The sequence below is a fragment of the Lissotriton vulgaris genome, unplaced genomic scaffold, assembly GCF_964263255.1.
Source record: "Lissotriton vulgaris unplaced genomic scaffold, aLisVul1.2 SCAFFOLD_1073, whole genome shotgun sequence".
NCBI lineage: Eukaryota > Metazoa > Chordata > Amphibia > Caudata > Salamandridae > Lissotriton > Lissotriton vulgaris.
Genome location: NW_028240903.1, coordinates 151,200 through 169,390, shown reverse-complemented (window position 1 = coordinate 169,390; position 18,191 = coordinate 151,200). Strand labels below are relative to the sequence as shown.

The 18,191-nt window shown below is 56.2% G+C and overlaps 1 protein-coding gene across 1 annotated transcript in view; it reads right to left on the bottom strand.

Moving 5' to 3' along the window:
• Nucleotides 1-18,191, bottom strand: part of LOC147672491 (anion exchange protein 3-like) — a 392,095-nt gene that overhangs the window by 224,473 nt on the left and 149,431 nt on the right. The window contains exon 5 of the mRNA XM_086947996.1: nucleotides 8,207-8,342. Within this exon, the coding sequence (XP_086804122.1) occupies nucleotides 8,207-8,342 (136 nt within the window). The remainder of the gene's footprint in view (nucleotides 1-8,206; nucleotides 8,343-18,191) is intronic.

Here is an 18,191-nt window from a genome sequence, read left to right as displayed (position 1 = left end):
CCGAGGGCATCGGTGGCGACATTGAACACTGCCCGGGGCCAGGGGGCTGGCACTGAACTAAGAGAGCGGACGCCAAACGGGCTCCTGGGCCTGTGATGCAGCACCCTGGAATGGCGGCGATCGGAGGGTCGATGGCCGAGGAGCGTGCTGAGGGGGACCCAGCGACATCAACCCGGCTGGGCGAGACTCCCTCCCCGGAGCTGGGCCAGGAACAGCGGCTGAACCGGCGTTTGGATGCCATACTCGATGCAATCACCTCGACTAAGGAGGCGCTGCACCAAGACATCGCCCAAGTGGCCACGGGCCTGGGGCTGCTACGGGCGGACCACGCGAAGCTAGCGGACAGGGTCAAGGACCATGACCAACTGTTGCTGGACCTGAAGCCATCGGTGGTGACCGCGGAGCACAGGATCACGGATATATTGGCCCGGTTGGACTCGCTGGAGCGACGGGCGGAGGATGCCGAAGGCCGCAATAGACGGAACAACGTGCGGGTTGTAGGCCTGCCGGAAAGGATTGAGGGGGAGGATGCGGTGGCCTATATGGAGAACTGGTTCCGCACTGTGGTAGCGCCGAAGGGGCTTACTCCTTTTTTCACTCTGGAGCGAGCTCACCGGGTACCTGCTCGCCCGCCGGGGCTTGGCCGCCCCCCTGACCGATGGTGGTGCGGCTCCTCCACTACAAGGACCGGGATCTCCTCATCCAGCGGACCAGGATGTCGGGCCCATATGAGGTGGAGAACAGTAAGGTCACGATATTCCCAGACTACACCCAAGCGGTCCAGAAAAATAGGGCATCGTTCCTAGCGGTGAAGAAGGAGCACAGGGAGGAAGGCATCCAGTACTCCTTGCTCTGCCCGGCCAAGCTGCGGATCATAATGGATGGCACTACGCACTTTTTTCAGACTCCGGATGAAGTTTGGCGATGGCTGGAGTTGTATAGAGCGGGGACAGACAGATCGCATAAAAGTAGGCGAGATCAACCTAAGCCGCCCCGGGTGAGGCAATCGCAGCGCATCAGGTCCCGCAACAGGCGCCAGCGGGAGAAACGGGAGGCTCAAATGGCGGCGGAGAAGAGGGATGCACTCGCAGCGACGGCGGCCCTTACGGGGTCGCAACAGACCAGTGAACTGGCGGAATCGGACTCAGGCGGGGAAGGCAGCAGGATGGGAGAAGAACTCTCAGAGGCCGAAAGCTCGAAGGGGTCGATAGTGACCCCACAGACATCGGATGGCATATTTTGCGGCTGAGACTGCCTTGGGACTTGATCGAGACTTCATGGTAGGGTGGTATCCTGTTGGTGGAGGGCGGGTTGCCGGGTGGGGGGGCTGAGTGATTAGTAGGGGATGAAGACGCGGGGCGCGGGCTCCGCTAGCTGGGGTCGGCGGTGACTCACCCCCCTTGGGCCCTTAAGGCCGACTGTGGTGGAGACCACAGCGTAGGAGTGTGGGAAGTTGGATCAAGGTTTGGATGGGGGCTGACATTGGGTTCGTGTGCTCTGTCCTGGGGAGTGGGGTTTGGGGAGTTTTTCTGTTCTGGGTGTGTTTGGGGGGGGCAACTGCATTGAGGGGGCTATGAACCTTCGTTATTTGAATCGGACTGTTCGAAGTTGGAATGGGGACATTACCTAATTTGAAATGCCTGACGTGGAATGTCCGGGGGCTGCAGACTATGATAAAACGCCACAAAGTTCATGCATACCTAGTGCGTAGGGGGGTTCAGATAGCTATGCTACAAGAGACTCATCTCACCAAAAAAGAGTGCACTGCTTTGCAAAAAAGATGGCGGGGCCAGGTGTTTGGCACCACTTACTCGGCGTATGCCAGGGGGGTGTTGATCTGGGTGAGGGCGGGGATACCCTTTCAAGTGTTGCATCAAGTGGTGGATCCAGATGGCCGGTTTGTGGCGGTGGAGGGGAGGTTATATGGAAGGGATGTGGTTCTCTGCTGTGTGTATGCACCGAACACTGATCAAGCTCGATATTTTGATGGCCTCTCGGGGTCCTTGGCCTCTTTCCTGGCGGGCCCGATAGTGTTAGGGGGGGACTTCAACTCGATCACGGATGTGGCTCTGGATAGGTCCCATCCCCCCCTGGTGGACTCCCCGGTGTGCAGGTTGGACGCGCACAGGAAGGACTGGCAGGATAGATGGGGGTTGCTGGATGTCTGGCGGGAGCGGCACAGGGACGCCAGGGATTACTCCTTTTATTCTGCTCTCCATGATCTGCATGTCAGGATCGATTCGGTGCTCTGTGGTGGGTCCCTAGCCCCATTGATCTCTCATACGGAGTACCTGGCTAGGACCATCTCAGACCATAACCCACTATTGGTACACATTCAGTGGCAGCGGGAGCGCTCAGCGATACCAACATGGCGGCTTCGGCCGGAGACGCTTGAGGATTCTGTGTTCAGCGATGCGGTCCAGCAAGGCATTGATAGCTATTTCGGAGTGAATGAGGGCACGGCCACGAGTAGGTCCACTGAATGGGATGCAATGAAAGTGGTGGTGAGAGGGGTGTGTTTGGGTAGGTTTTCGAATGCTCGAACGACTGTGTTGAATGCACTCATGAAAGCGGAAGAGACTTTGAGGGACCTGGAGCGCCGCAGGCCGGCTAGGCCGGATTTGCAGACCCAGTTATTGGAAGCAAAGGAAGTGGTTGCCACCGAGACAGAACGTTTAAGGTGCTACGACTACAGGCAGTATATCATCAGAGCACATGCGGAAAGGGACAAGGTGGGCACCCTCTTGGCCAGACTAGCTAACCCGGAACTTAGGGGCTGCCCGGTCCTCAGCATTAGTAATGCACGGGGGGAGATGGTGTACTCCCAGGCAGCAGTATTGGAATGTTTTAGGGGGTACTATGAGGAATTGTACCAGAGTCAGCTGGGGGTGGGGGTTCAGGACATTGCGGAATACCTAGGGGAGAGGCAGCTTCCGGTCCTGGACGAGGAAGACGCGAGGGAGCTGGGCGGCCCGATCACGCTTGCAGAAATACGGGTGGCCATCAAACGTATGGCCCGTAACAAAACGCCTGGGGTGGACGGACTGCCGATTGAATTTTACCAACAGTATGTGGACAGCTTGGCTCCCAGGCTTCTGGTGGTATATACGGAAGCTTTTGAGGCTGGGGAATTGCCTGGGTCCATGCGAGAGGCCTTGATTGTACCGCTCCTAAAGCCTGGCCGGGATGCAACGGATGTAAGGTCCTATCGCCCGCTATCCATGTTGACGGTGGATTACAAGATTCTGAGCCGAATTCTAGCCACCAGGCTGGCCCCACACATGACGGGCTTGGTACACAGGGACCAGGCCGGGTTTATACCCACGAGGAGCACGGCGCTGAATATTCGCCGCCTAGTGGGAATAATGGACGCCATCTTGGACGGGGAGGGAGCTCCGGCGGCCCTGTCCGTGGACATCGAGAAGGCCTTTGATAGTTTAGAGTGGTCTTTCCTGGATGGAGTGTTGGAGAGGTTTGGCATGGGCGAGGGGTTCCGCAGGTGGACGAGGGTCTTATATACCTCGGCGACGGCGAGGGTGCGTTTGGGCGGTCTGGTGTCTGCGGCGTACCCGGTGGGCAGGGGCACGCGACAGGGGTGTTCCCTCTCCCCCCTATTGTTTGCTCTGGTGATGGAACCTTTGGCGGTCCATGCGAGGTCGGGTGACAGGTACGCGGGGATAGCCAGCGGCGGGCAGTGGCACTATATATCGCTATATGCGGATGACCTGCTCCTGTACCTCGCTGACACGGCGCGGGCACTGGACGGAGCGATGGACCTGTTGTCGGAGTTTGGCCGGCTATCGGACCTTAAGGTCAATTGGGTGAAGACTTGTGTGTTTCCACTGAGAGCAGGATCGCCCGACCCCGGCGGCGATTTAGGCGTGGTCTGGGAGCCATCTTGTTTCACCTATCTGGGAGTCCGCATCTACCACGCGACTGCGGACCTATTGGAGGGCAACATTGGTCGATGTGTCCGGGCACTGAGGGGCAGCTTGTCCTTCTGGTCGACCCTCCCGCTGACGGTGCTGGGTAGGATCGCGCTTCTCAAAATGGTGGCGCTCCCCCGCTTCCTCTACTATTTCCGGACGCTGCCGGTCTGGATTCCTCAGGGGGTCTTTAGAGACCTGAGGTCAATGATTATTGGCTTCCTATGGGGGCACGGCCACCGAAGAGTGGCCCTGAGCACGCTACTTCGCCCCAAGATAGAAGGGGGCATGGCTGTGCCCGATTTCGAGCTGTACTATCTAGCGGCGCAGTTGCAGGTCCTTACGCAGAACGTGGCTAGGGTGTTTCGGGGTCCAGAGGAGGACCGGGATCGGGGGATACAATGCCACGTACTGTCCTATATTATCATGCAACAGAGGCTTGAGTTGCGGGGCCTCACTATGGAGGAACGGACACTCCGGCTGTGCTGGCAGTGGAGCCTTCGGAGAGCGAAGGCCTCGCGGCCTTATGCTCCAGAGATCCCGATCGGCATGCTGACGGCCTTGCCGCACGGGGGAGATTGGTCCTCATTGCTGGATTGGGAAGAGGCGGGACTGCAGGTAATAGGCGACCTATACATAGACGGGGCTTTGGCACCGTTCGAAGCGCTCCGGGACCAGTTTGGGCTGCCCGACGGGGGGTTTCTCCTGCACGCGGCGGTGGTAGCTGCCATACAGAAGCACTGGAAAGGGGGACTCATGGAACCGACAACGACTATGGCGTGCCAGTATGTGGTAATGGCGGCAGGTACGTTCAAAGCTGTGACGTGCCTCCATAATAGGAGGCTGAATGAGGGACTGGAACCGCTCCAGGGGCTCAAGTCTAAATGGGAGGAGAGTGTGGGCCGGCCCATACCGGACACGGCGTGGGGCCATATCCTGCGGCGCACGTGGAAGGGCACGAGAAATGCGCGCTTTCAGCAAGTACACTTCTATGTGCTACATAGGGCCTACTTAACCCCTGAGAAATTACAGCGGTACTTTCAGGTACCGGATGCCCGGTGCCCACGGTGTTCGTCTCTGGGAGCGGACATGGACCATTTGTTCTGGGGGTGCTCGCACTTGGAGGCCTACTGGGCGGAGGTAGGGGACCTCCTGAACGAAGTGACTGATAGGGAGGTGGAATTCGATATGGCGGCGTGCCTGCTGCTCTGGTTCCCGCATACTAAACACACCAAGGTGACAAGCAAATTCATTGATCTGGGCCTGATATTGGCGCAAAGGGAAATATCGTGGCATTGGAAGTCCAGGGGGGGACCCTCACTGCGTAGATGGAAGAATGAATTGCTGCGGTGGTCTGACTGCGAGAGTGTGCTCCGGATGAAGCAGGCCGTCAAGATAGGGAATGAGAAGGCATTGGATGCGGCACGTGCATGGGAGTTAGTGGTGCAGGCCTTGCGTGATTCTATGGTGGAAGATGAGGACGATGAGACTTAGGCCGGTGGACACCGCGGGGCGAACACAAACAGTATCATAACCCGCACTGTAATGGATCCATCCAACTTGTCGGGACGAGGCATACACCTTAGCAGTTGCCAGGGGGGGGGTTTTGGGGGGGTTGGTTAATGGGAGTTTGGGGTGGGTCGGAAGCCACATGGATGGTGGCCCGCCGGGGCACCTTGGAATTAATAGGATGGTGGGGTACTGCGTGGAGTGAGGAATGGCTGGGGGGAGCGGCCAGGCAGGATAGATATACAGCACCTGGGGTGGGTCCCGACAGGGGCGGTACCTCTGATTACCACTGGGATGGCTGACGGGAGCAATGTTGAGGGTGGGGGGGTAAAAGCAGATACGTAAAACGACATATCAACCATGGTCCCTGTGGGACGTGCACTGTGATATTTTCCTCTTGAGTGGAGTATTATGCCGCCCGGCCTCCGGGATGCGGGCTGAATGGCTGTGTACGATCTGTGTTTTACTACTGAACGGGGGGATGTCACAAGTGAACTGGCTGACTAATTGTATCCTGTGGTTTATAACTCTGCAATAAAAATATATTTAAAAAAAAAACAAACACCTCAGTATTGATCCTACTGGATTTGAGAGTGGCATTCGACACGGTCTCCCATAAGATCCTGCTCAAACGACTCGGGGAGATCGGGGTCTGTGGCGGAGCTCTGGATTGGTTCATGTCATTCCTGTCTGACTGTTCCTTCCAGGTCCATGCCCCACCGTACTCATCCAGTAGGTTCCCTCGTAGCTGTGGTGTCCCTCGGGGTCTGCTCTCAGCCCCATGCTGTTTAATGTGTACGTCCGCCCCTTGGCCCTGTTGGCCAGGGAACAGAAGATTAAATTAATCTCGTACGCAGATGGCACGCAGCTTATCTTTACCTTTTCTAATAATACTGAGGTGGATCGAGCCAAATTTCAAGAAGATGTCCTAGCCATCTCAAGTTGGATGACAGAGAACTGTCTCCAACTCAACTCTTCTAAAACAGAGGTGCTCATGATCGGCCGCGACCCACAGAATTGGGATGACCACTGGTGGCCCCCTCTGTTGGGCGCATCCCCTATACCGAAGAAGGAAGTAAAAAATTTGGGGGTCCTCATGGACAACTCACTCTCCTTTGAATCCCACACAAAAAAAGTGGAGGGCACTTGCTACGGCCGCCTACGCTCCTTTAAGCCCATTCTGGGCTTCTTCAAGCCACCTACCCGCCTGGTATTAGTCCAGTCCCTGGTCCTATCCCATCTGGACTATTGTAATGGCCTTATGCTTGGCACAAACCTGACGGTTACTAAAAGACTTCAAAGGGCTCAAAACGCAGCTGCCCGCACTCTCTTTGCCTTGCCTAAACACTGTCATACCTCTCACATTTTACGACATCTACACTGGTTGCCCATAAAACAAAGAATCCAATTTAAAACCCTCTGTCTAACTCATAAAATTCTACATGGCCATGGCCATCAAAAACTGTACCTTTTACATCCCCACTCGGGCTCTTCGCTCCTCAGACCTCCATCTCGCACTCACCATTAGGGTTCACAGGAGCAGAGCAGGGGGACGATCATTCAAGTCCATGGGTCCGTTGCTCTGGAACTCCATCCCCCCAGAGGTACGCGCCACAAAGGACCATCAGCTCTTCCGGAAAAAAATTAAAACCTGGCTGTTCTCCTCCATTTAAGGATAACTGCCCAGCACTCCGGGTGCCGGTCACACTGTTACTTTATGTCCTCCGCTGTGTTCTGTCGTCTGGCCTGTCTGCAAGCGCTGGGACGCCCTGTTGCTGGGGTAGCCATGCGCTATATAAACATACTTAACATAACATAACATCAGCCAGGATAGCTTGATTCCAGCGGCATGGAGAGCACGGGACTCACGTATGAGCATACCCGTCCCACTCGTGGTGACAAATGCAAAAACATGGACAGAATGCAGAACAATGTCATACATTCACCCCAGTACAGAGATCTAGGCCTAAATCCATCGTTTTTTTGCTCACCATGGCATTCCAGTTTGGACCAAGCCATATGCAAATCAGTCTTGACCCTGAGCCTCATGGGAACAGTCCAGCCCGAACTGCTAAGCCAGGTCCTCCCTGGACTAGAAACAAGCTTCTGAGGAAGGTTCCGGGCTTTCAGCCTTTGTGTCCGTGTGCATTACAATGTAAAATGTCAAATATCCCATCCCTTAAAATCTATTGCTCCATATGGAGAGCCCTGAGTTTCTCACAGAGATACGGAGAGGACTGAGTCTCTCAAATGCGCCATGGCAGCAGGGCGTCCCGCACAGCTACAGGGCTGCTGAGAAGCAGTCAGCCTCTCAAACGTGGTGAGCAGTGATTCTCTCACATACACATAAGGAGTCATGACACTTTCACAAACTGAAAGAAAGCCTGATTTGCACGGTCTACACAGAGTCTTACAGTCAAAGGATTTTACCAGGAACACAGAGAGGCTGAGCCACTCTCAATGCTCAGAGGTGGTGGTATAGACTGCTTAGATTATGTAAACAATGAAAAGACTCTATGTCAGCTTTGATAGACTCCTATATTCAAGGAAGAGCCCCAGAATCAAATGCAGCAATGGGTAATAAAACGCAGCCTGGAAGAGGGAAAAACTCCCAGAAGTAGAAAAACTAACACCAGAGAAGTGTAGTGTGACCTACGCAAGAGAGAGAGCAGCATGCTGGGAGTTCTGGGAGGTTAACATTCTAGTTAGAAAGCCTTCCATCTACAGTCTCCCCTCGTTCCCACATCTGGCCAGCTGTGGGACCGCCTCACCTGTGCTTCAGCAGCAGGGCTCGCAGGACGTTGGCCCTGTCCTCAGCTTGGATCTGGTCTGAGATCACCATGGTCTCCACCACCAGATGAAGGATCCCTTGAAGGGTGGTCTGCTCCAGGTCTAGAAGAACGGCCCCTGTGGAGGAGAAGAGAGAGGGACAGAAGGCTGAAGTAGAGGCTGATTGAGAGACCAACATGCGACAAGTAGAACCCGAGCAGCTGTTAGCACAGTGTATGTTCCCCTGGACTGTATGCAACAACTTGTATAACCACAGAACACACACAGGGCACATGTTTGAATCTGTACTCCTATTCCACTGTGTGATGTCTATCTTCATTACTCAGTGATGACGTCAGACCCTATGGAATGTAGAATTTAGAATGTGAACAACGCTGAAGTCTTTCTGGCAGCTGCTGAGCCCGTTCTGATGGTTGATGGTTGAGGGTCTTATCATAACCCTCTTCCTGGGCCACATTTCTATGTCTGACCTCTTTATTACATGGATCTTTTACACTTGTTTACTTACCAGTGACAGGACGTCTGGGACATTGACTCCTGCACCCTTTGGGCCCAGCATTGGTCTACAGTGACACCGGAGAGGCTCCGGTAAGCTTTGAGAAATGGTGATCTGTCTTTGGACCACAATGTAAACAAAGCCAGCATCCAATCGGACAGCTGGCTAAGAGAAGCTCGTGACCAAAATGTTCCTTTCATCAAAAAAGCCGCGTGGGCTTTGAGTGGTGAAAAAGCAATTCAAGGGATGGTGCAGTGAGCTAAAAAACGGTGATGGATCAAGCCCTGATCTGTTGACTGGGTACGAGTGTTCTGCTTAATTCAGATACTCTGTCCATCACCGCCCCCTTTTCTGAATTGTCCTGGAGATCAGGCTGCACACGGCTCTTGTCAGGTTTGTGTCACTTTCTTTCCAGATTAATTGGTAATAGCCACCAGTCTTTTTCAAGCATGAACATATGCTGATCAGGGCTTGACGCCTAGCTTGCTCCTCTAGATGTCCTGAGCTGAGGGTCCTAGATTTGTATGTGTGCTCTAAGGCTTCTGGGTGCCAGAAGTGATGAACTGGATGCAGAACATTTGGAAAATTTGGAAAGCAAAGGAAAGTGAAATCACGACTTAGGCTACCTGTCTTTTGGTCATAAGTATCACCCAACAACTCAATCAGTGACACTTATAAAGCGCGCTACATACCCGTAGGTACAACTGTATGGAAACCTACCACAACCATATACTTTCAACACCTACACATCTGTCGCTAGACCCTGATCTGTTGGCAGCCGAAAAATGCGGAACAAGACGTGTGTTAGATTTCCAGCATTTAAAAAAAAAACCATGGTTGTTCCCTGGTCATCTTCACATAGACACGGACCCATGTCCAGGTGTGACCCGAATCTGTCTTATCCTACGTCTTCCAAGTTGGATGCTCTCAAGTATGGATCTGAGCAGGAGTCCACACACTGACAGCAGGGAATGCATGTGATGGAGATGGATCCCATGGGAATACCCTGTAGGGTTTGGGCCTGAGCTCGGCTGGTACCAAGGGAACCTACCACCCCGACGTGCCTAACAACTGTAGATGCCGCAGAATCCATGATGATGCGGCTTACATGAACCCCAGCGTGCTTTCATTTTGCCAGGATCCTTTATACATGTCAAATTATGAATAAGAAAATCACAATTTCTTCAATGTTCTGTGATGGGAAACTCCAGAACCTCAGGAAAACGGCAAAAGTGCCACCAAGCACGATCTCCATACTTCGCTCAATAAAAATGATGCCCGATATGTGTTGGTGGTCCTGGTGCATGCAACAAAACGAGTTCAAACTTGTGACCATGTGAAGGCCATACCGACACTACAAGGATCTCACATGATCAGATATTGGGCCTGTTCCTGACAGGTATGATAAGTCACCTCTCACATGTGAGGGCCTGTTCTTATTGGAAGAAGCGTGGGAATGCTGGCTGGTGGTAGTTTCTTTGTTTCCCATACATTTTTGCACTTCACGTCACAGAATATTGAGGCAATCCTATTTCTTTGATCAATGTTTGAGCTGTGCAGGGAATTCTGGGTATAAAACCTGGTGCCGTCCATGCAAGCCAAGCCCCCAAGACCCTGCTGAAGGGCCGGTCGCTCCACGCACCGCACGGCTCCTCGTGAGTGCGCTCAGGCCTTCACCGCTGCCGCCGCGAGTTCACGTCCCCTGCTAACCAGTATTTTGTGCTTCCTGTATTTTGTGCCCTGTAATTGTGTTGTTGCCCTGTGACAGCTATTTTTGCCACTGTTACCGTGATTGTGTCTTTTCCTCACTCTCGCCGCCCCTTGCGACCGCTTTTCCCGCCTGTGCACCCCCCCGCTCCCCGATCCCCGCCGCTGCTCCCCTGCGGCCCGCCACCTTTTATTTTCTATATCCTTTCCTCCCTTCCCATTCGCCACCCCGCTCCCGCCTCCCAGCTGCTCCTCCCTCCCACTTCGCCATTTATGGTGGAGTTCGAGCGAACGCGCAGCGGGCGCGCCAGTTGCGCACCGAAGGCACGCCAAAGGCAAGCCCGTCTATGTCCATCCGCGCCTGGACCGAGCCCAGCGCCAGGACCCCTGGCCCTCAGCGACACCAACCCACCCGACAGAACTACGACGCCGCCACCCTCCACGCACTCAACACCGGCCGGAACCTCGCCTCGGAGTCCACAGAAACACCATCCGCATCACGACCAACTCCGAAGACACCCTCACCGCAGCCGAGCACCTTCACTTCTAGATACACACCAAGCCCATGACCACCCTCAGAGGCACTCTCATCTACAGACCCCCAGGTCCACGCACACAGTTCAGCGAAGCCATCACAGACTTCATCAGCCTGCAGGCCTCACCTCCTCTAACTACATCCTCCTGGGAGACCTCAACATCCACCTGGAAAACAACAACAACAACAACACCACTACCCTGCTGGACAACCTCGCCAATCTCGGACTCAAGCAACTGGTGAACACCCCCACCCACTACGCTGGCCACACGCTTGACCCAGTCTTCTCCTCCAGCAACAACATCTCCTTCAGCCACTCCACCGGACTACACTGGACGGACCACAGCTGCGTTCACTTCAACTTCAGGAAAACTACTACCCACCACCACCCTCAGCAGGCTCCCCGAAGAAGCTGGAGCAAGATCACCGCCGACCAGCTCACCACCGCCCAGAGCCAAAACCCCACCACCAACGCTACGAACCCCAACGAAGCTGCCCATAACCTCACACAGTGGCTCACCGACTACGCCGATGCCCTTGCACCGCTGAAGAATCTTCCCAGCAGACCCGGCAATAAGAATACCTTGTGGTTCACCAACGACCTCAAAGTCTCCAAAAAATCCTGCTGTATCCTCGAGAAAGCCTGGCGCCACGACAAGTCGACAGAAAAAATGTCAGCCCTCAAGAGCGCCATCCGCAAACACCACCAGCTGATCCGCACCACCAAAAGGATAGCATTCAGAGAACGACTGGACAACAACTCCCACAACAGCAAGGAACTCTTCAACATCGTTAAAGAGCTCTCCAACCCCAGCACCAGCAACAACGACATTACGCCCTCGCAAGACCTCTGCGACGCACTCGCCTCGTTCTTCCACCTCAAGATCGCCAACATACACAACAGCTTCAACGCCCAGACCACGCACCCAACCACAGAACCAACGCCCCCCACCACCATCCTCAACGCCTGGACCCCTGCCAGCACCGAAGACACCACCCTCGTGATGAACACCATCCACTCCGGCTCCCCTACCGACCCCTGTCCACACCACATCTTTAACAAAGCCGACTCCATCATTGCACCCCAACTCCGGAACATCATTAACAACTCCTTCGCATCCGCCACCTTTCCGGAGAGCTGGAAACATGCGGAGATCAGCGCCCTCCTGAAGAAACCCACTGCGGACCCCACGGACCTCAAGAACTTCAGCCCCATCTCGCTCCTCCCGTTCCCCGCTAAAGTCTTCGAGAAGACCGTCAACAAACAGCTAACCTCCTTCCTCGAGACTAACCGATCCCTTGACCCTTCACAGTCCGGATTCCGAGCAAACCATAGCACCGAGATGCCCTCATCACAGCCACCGACGACATCAGGTCCCTGCTCGACAATGGGGAAACTGCTGCCCTCATCCTCCTCGACCTATCGGCCGCATTTGACACAGTCTGCCACCGCACCCTAACAAGCCGCCTCCACCACGCCGGAATCCAAGGAAGGGCCCTGGAATGGATCACCTCCTTCCTCTCCGACAGAACTCAGCGAGTCCGCCTCCCTCCCTTCCACTTAGCGCCCACCAAGATCATCTGCGGCGTACCTCAAGGCTCCTCGCTCAGCCCCACCCTCTTCAACATCAATATGACCCCCCCCCTCGCAGCCATCGCACGCCAACACAACCTGAACATCATCTCCTATGCCGACGACACCCAGCTGATCCTCTCCCTCACCAACGACCCTGCCACCGCCAGAGCCAACCTCCAGGAAGGAATGAAAGACGTCGCAGAATGGATGAAGCTCAGCCGGCTGAAACTGAACTCAGACAAGACGGAAGTCCTCATCCTGGGACCATCCCCCTCTGCCTGGGACGACTCCTGGTGGCCCCCTGCACTGGGCACCGCCCCCAAGCCCACGGTCCATGCACGCAATCTAGGCTTCATCCTGGACTCTTCTCTCACGATGACCAAACAAGTCAACGCCGTCTCATCTTCATGCTTCAACACCCTGATAATGCTCCGAAAGATCTTCCGGTGGATCCCCACCAACACCAGAAAGACGGTCACCCAGGCCCTCATCACCAGCCGTCTGGACTACGGGAACGTCCTCTACGCCGGAACCATAGCCAAACTACAGAAAAGACTCCAACGCATACAGAACGCGTCCGCACGACTCATCCTGAACATACCCCGACACAGCCACATCTCTACCCACCTGAGAGACCTGTGCTGGCTCCCCGTCATCAAGAGGATCACGTTCAGAGTCCTCACCCACGCTCACAAAGCTCTCCACGACACCGGCCCGAATACCACAACAACCGCCTCACGTTCTACACACCCACCAGACAACTCCGCTCCGCCAGCCTTGCCCTCGCCACCGTCCCACGAATTCGCAGAACCACCAACGGAGGAAGATCCTTCTCCTATCTGGTTGCCAAGACGTGGAACTCCCTCCCCACCCACCTACTGCTCACCCAAGACCACCACTCCTTCAGGAAGCAACTCAAGACCTGGCTTTTCGAGCAGTATCAGCTCCCCTGCCCCCCTCCTCCCTTAGGATGGACCCGGGCTCTGCGATGGATGAATCCTCCCTTAGGATGGACCCGGGCTCTGCGATGGATGAATCCTTCCTTAGGATGGACCTGGGCTCTGCGATGGATGACTCCTCCCTTAGGAAGGACCCGGGCTCTTCCTGGATGACTCCTCCCTTAAGATGGACCCGGGCTCTGCCTGGATGACTCCTCCCTTTGGATGGACCCGGGTCTGCGATGGATGACTCCTCCCTTAGCATGGACACGGGCTCTGTGATGGATGATTCCTCCCTTTGGATGGACCCGGGTCTGCGATGGATGACTCCTCCCTTAGGATGGACCCGGGCTCTGCGATGGATGACTCCTCCCTTAGGATGGACCCGAGCTCTGCGATGGATGACTGCTCGCTTTAGATGGACCCGGGTCTGCGATGGATGACTCCTCCCTTAGGATGGACCCGGGCTCTGCCTGGATGACGCCTCCCTTAGGATGGACCCGGGCTCTGCGATGGATGACTCCTCCCTTAAGAAGGACCCGGGCTCTGCCTGGATGACTCCTCCCTGAGAATGGACCCGGGCTCTGCCTAGATGACTCCTCCTTTAGGATGGACCCGGGCTCTGCGATAGATGACTCCTCCCTTAGGATGGACCCGGGCTCTGCGATGCATGACTCCTCCCATTGGATGGACCCGGGTCTGCGATGGATGACTCCTCCCTTAGGATGGACCCGGGCTCTGCGATGGATGACTCCTCCCTTAAGATGGACGCGGGCTCTGCCTGGATGACTCCTCCTTTAGGATGGACCCGGGCTCTGCGATGGATGACTCCTCCTTTTGGATGGACCCGGGCTCTGCGACGGATGACTCCTCCCTTAGGATGGACCCGGGCTCTGCGATGGATGACTCCTCCCTTAGGATGGACCCGGGCTCTGCCTGGATGACTCCTCCCCTAGGATGGACCCGGGCTCTGCGATGGATGAATCATCCCTTAGGATGGACCCGGGCTCTGCCTGGATGACTCCTCCCTTAAGATGGACCCGGGCTCTGCCTGGACGACTCCTCCTTTAGGATGGACCCGGGCTCTGCGTTGGATGACTCCTCCCTTTGGATGGACCCTGTCTGCGATGGATGACTCCTCCCTTAAGATGAACCCGGGCTCTGCGATGGATGACTTCTCCCTTAGGATGGACCCGGGCTCTGCGATGGATGACTCCTCTCTTTGGATGGACCCGGGTCTGCGATGGATGACTCCTCCCTTAGGATGGACCCGGGCTCTGCCTGGATGACTCCTCCCCTAGGATGGACCCGGGCTCTGCAATGGATGAATCCTCCCTTAGGATGGACCCGGGTTCTGCCTGGATGACTCCTCCTTTAGGATGGACCCGGGCTCTGCCTGGATGACTCCTCCTTTAGGATGGACCCGGGCTCTGCGATGGATGACTCCTCCCTTAGGATGGACCCGGGCTCTGCGATGGATGAATCCTCCTTTCGGATGGACCTGGGCTCTGCAATGGATGATTCCTCCCTTAGGATGGACCCGGGCTCTGCGATGGATGACTCCTCCCTTAGGATGGACTCGGGCTCTGCGATGGATGATTCCTCCTTTAGGATGGACCCGGGCTCTGCGATGGATGACTCCTCCCTTAGGATGGACCCGGGCTCTGAGATGGATGACTCCTCCCTTAAGATGGACCCGGGCTCTGCGATGGATGACTCCTCCCTTAAGATGGACCCGGGCTCTGCGATGGATGACTGCTCCCTTAGGATGGACCCGGGCTCTGCGATGGATGAATCCTCCCTTAGGATGGACCCGGGCTCTGCGATGGATGAATCCTCCCTTAGGATGGACCCGGGCTCTGTGATGGAAGAATCCTCCCTTAGGATGGACCCGGGCTCTGCGATGAATGACTCCTCCCTTAGGATGGACCCGGGCTCTGCGACGGATGACTCCTCCCTTAAGATGGACCCAGGCTCTGCCTGGATGACTCCTCCGTTAGGATGGACCCGGGCTCTGCGATGGATGACTCCTCCCTTAGGATGGACCCGGGCTCTGCGACGGATGACTCCTCCCTTAAGATGGACCCGGGCTCTGCCTGGTGACTCCTCCCTTAGGATGGACCCGGGCTCTGCGATGGATGACTCCTCCCTTAGGATGGACCCGGGCTCTGCGATGGATGACTCCCCCCTTAGGATGGACCCAGGCTCTGCGATGGATGACTCCTCCCTTAGGGTGGACCCGGGCTCTGCGATGATGACTCCTCCCTTAGGATGGACCCGGGCTCTGCGATGGATGAATCCTCCCTTAGGGTGGACCCGGGCACTGCGATGGATGAATCCTCCCTTAAGATGGACGCGGGCTCTGCCTGGATGACTCCTCCTTTAGGATGGACCCGGGCTCTGCGATGGATGACTCCTCCTGAGGATGGACGCGGGCTCTGCGATGGATGACTCCTCCCTTAGGATGGACCCGGGCTCTGCGATGGATTACTTCTCCCTTAAGATGGACCCGGGCTCTGCGATGGATGACTCCTCCCTTAGGATGGACCCAGGCTCTGCCTGGACGACTCCTCCTTTAGGATGGACCCGGGCTCTGCCTGGATGAATCCTCCCTTAGGATGGACCCAGGCTCTGCGATGGATGAATCCTCCCTTAGGATGGACCCGGGCTCTGCGATGGATGAATCCTCCCTTAGGATGGACCCGGGCTCTGCGATGGATGAATCCTTCCTTAGGATGGACCTGGGCTCTGCGATAGATGACTCCTCCCTTAGGATGGACCCGGGCTCTGCGATGGATGACTCCTCCCTTAGGATGGACCCGGGCTTTGCAATGGATGACTCCTCCCTTAGGATGGACCCAGGCTCTGCCTGGACGACTCCTCCTTTAGGATGGACCCGGGCTCTGCCTGGATGAATCCTCCCTTAGGATGGACCCGGGCTCTGCCTGGATGAATCCTCCCTTAGGATGGACCCGGGCTCTGCCTGGATGAATCCTCCCTTAGAATGGACCCAGGCTCTGCGATGGATGACTCCTCCCTTAGGATGGACCCGGGCTCTGCGATGGATGACTCCTCCCTTAGGATGGACCCGGGCTCTGCGATGGATGACTCCTCCCTTATGATGGACCCGGGCTCTGCGATGGATGAATCCTTCCTTAGGATGGACCTGGGCTCTGCGATGGATGACTCCTCCCTTTGGATGGACCCCGCTCTGCGCTGGATGAATCCTCCCTTAGGATGGACCCGGGCTCTGCGATGGATGACTCCTCCCTTAGGATGGACCCGGGCTCTGCGACGGATGAATCCTCCCTTAGGATGGACCCGGGCTCTGCGATGGATGAATCCTCCCTTAGGATGGACCTGGGCTCTGCGATGGAGGAATCCTCCCTTAGGATGGACCCGGGCTCTGCGATGGATGAATCCTCCCTTGGGATGGACCCGGGCTCTGCGATGGATAACTCCTCCCTTAGGATGGACCCGGGCTTTTCCTGGATGACTCCTCCTTTAGGATGGACCCGGGCTCTGCGATGGATGAATCCTCCCTTAGGATGGACCCGGGCTCTGCGATGGATGACTCCTCCCTTAGGATGGGCCCGGGCTCTGCCTGGATGACTCCTCCGTTAAGATGGACCCGGGCTCTGCCTGGATGAGTCCTCCTTCAGGATGGACCCGGGCTCTGCGATGGATGACTCCTCCCTTTAGATGGACCCGGGTCTGTGATGAATGATTCCTCCCTTAGGATGGGCCCGGGCTCTGCCTGGATGACTCCTCCGTTAAGATGAACCCGGGCTCTGCCTGGATGACTCCTCCTTCAGGATGGACCCGGGCTCTGCGATGGATGACTCCTCCCTTTAGATGGACCCGGGTCTGCGATGAATGATTCCTCCCTTAGGATGGACCCGGGCTCTTCCTGGATGACTCCTCCCTTAGGATGGACCCGGGCTCTGCCTGGATGACTCCTCCCTTAGGATGGACCCGGGCTCTGCGATGGATGACTCCTCCCTTAGGATGGACCCGGGCTCTGCCTGGATGACTCCTCCCTCAGGATGGACCCGGGCTCTGCGATGGATGACTCCTCCCTTTAGATGGACCCAGGTCTGCGATGAATGATTCCTCCCTTAGGATAGACCCGGGCTCATCCTGGATGACTCCTCTCTTTGGATGGACCCGGGTCTGCGATGGATGACTCCTCCCTTAGGATGGACCCGGGCTCTGCCTGGATGACTCCTCCCTCAGGATGGACCCGGGCTCTGCGATGGATGACTCCTCCCTTAGGATGGACCCGGGCTCTGCCTGGATGACTCCTCTCTTTGGATGGACCCGGGTCTGCGATGGATGACTCCTCCCTTAGGATGGACCCGGGCTCTGCGATGGATGACTCCTCCCTCAGGATGGACCCGGGCTCTTCCTGGATGACTCCTCCCTCAGGATGGACCCGGGCTCTTCCTGGATGACTCCTCTCTTTGGATGGACCCGGGTCTGCGATGGATGACTCCTCCCTTAGGATGGACAAAGGCTCTTCCTGGATGACTCCTCCCTTAGGATGGACCCGGGCTCTGCCTGGATGACTCCTCCCTCAGGATGGACCCGGGCTCTGCGATGGATGACTCCTCCCATTGGATGGACCCGGGCTCTGCGATGGATGACTCCTCCCTTAGGATGGACCCGGGCTCTGCCTGGATGACTCCTCTCTTTGGATGGACCCGGGTCTGCG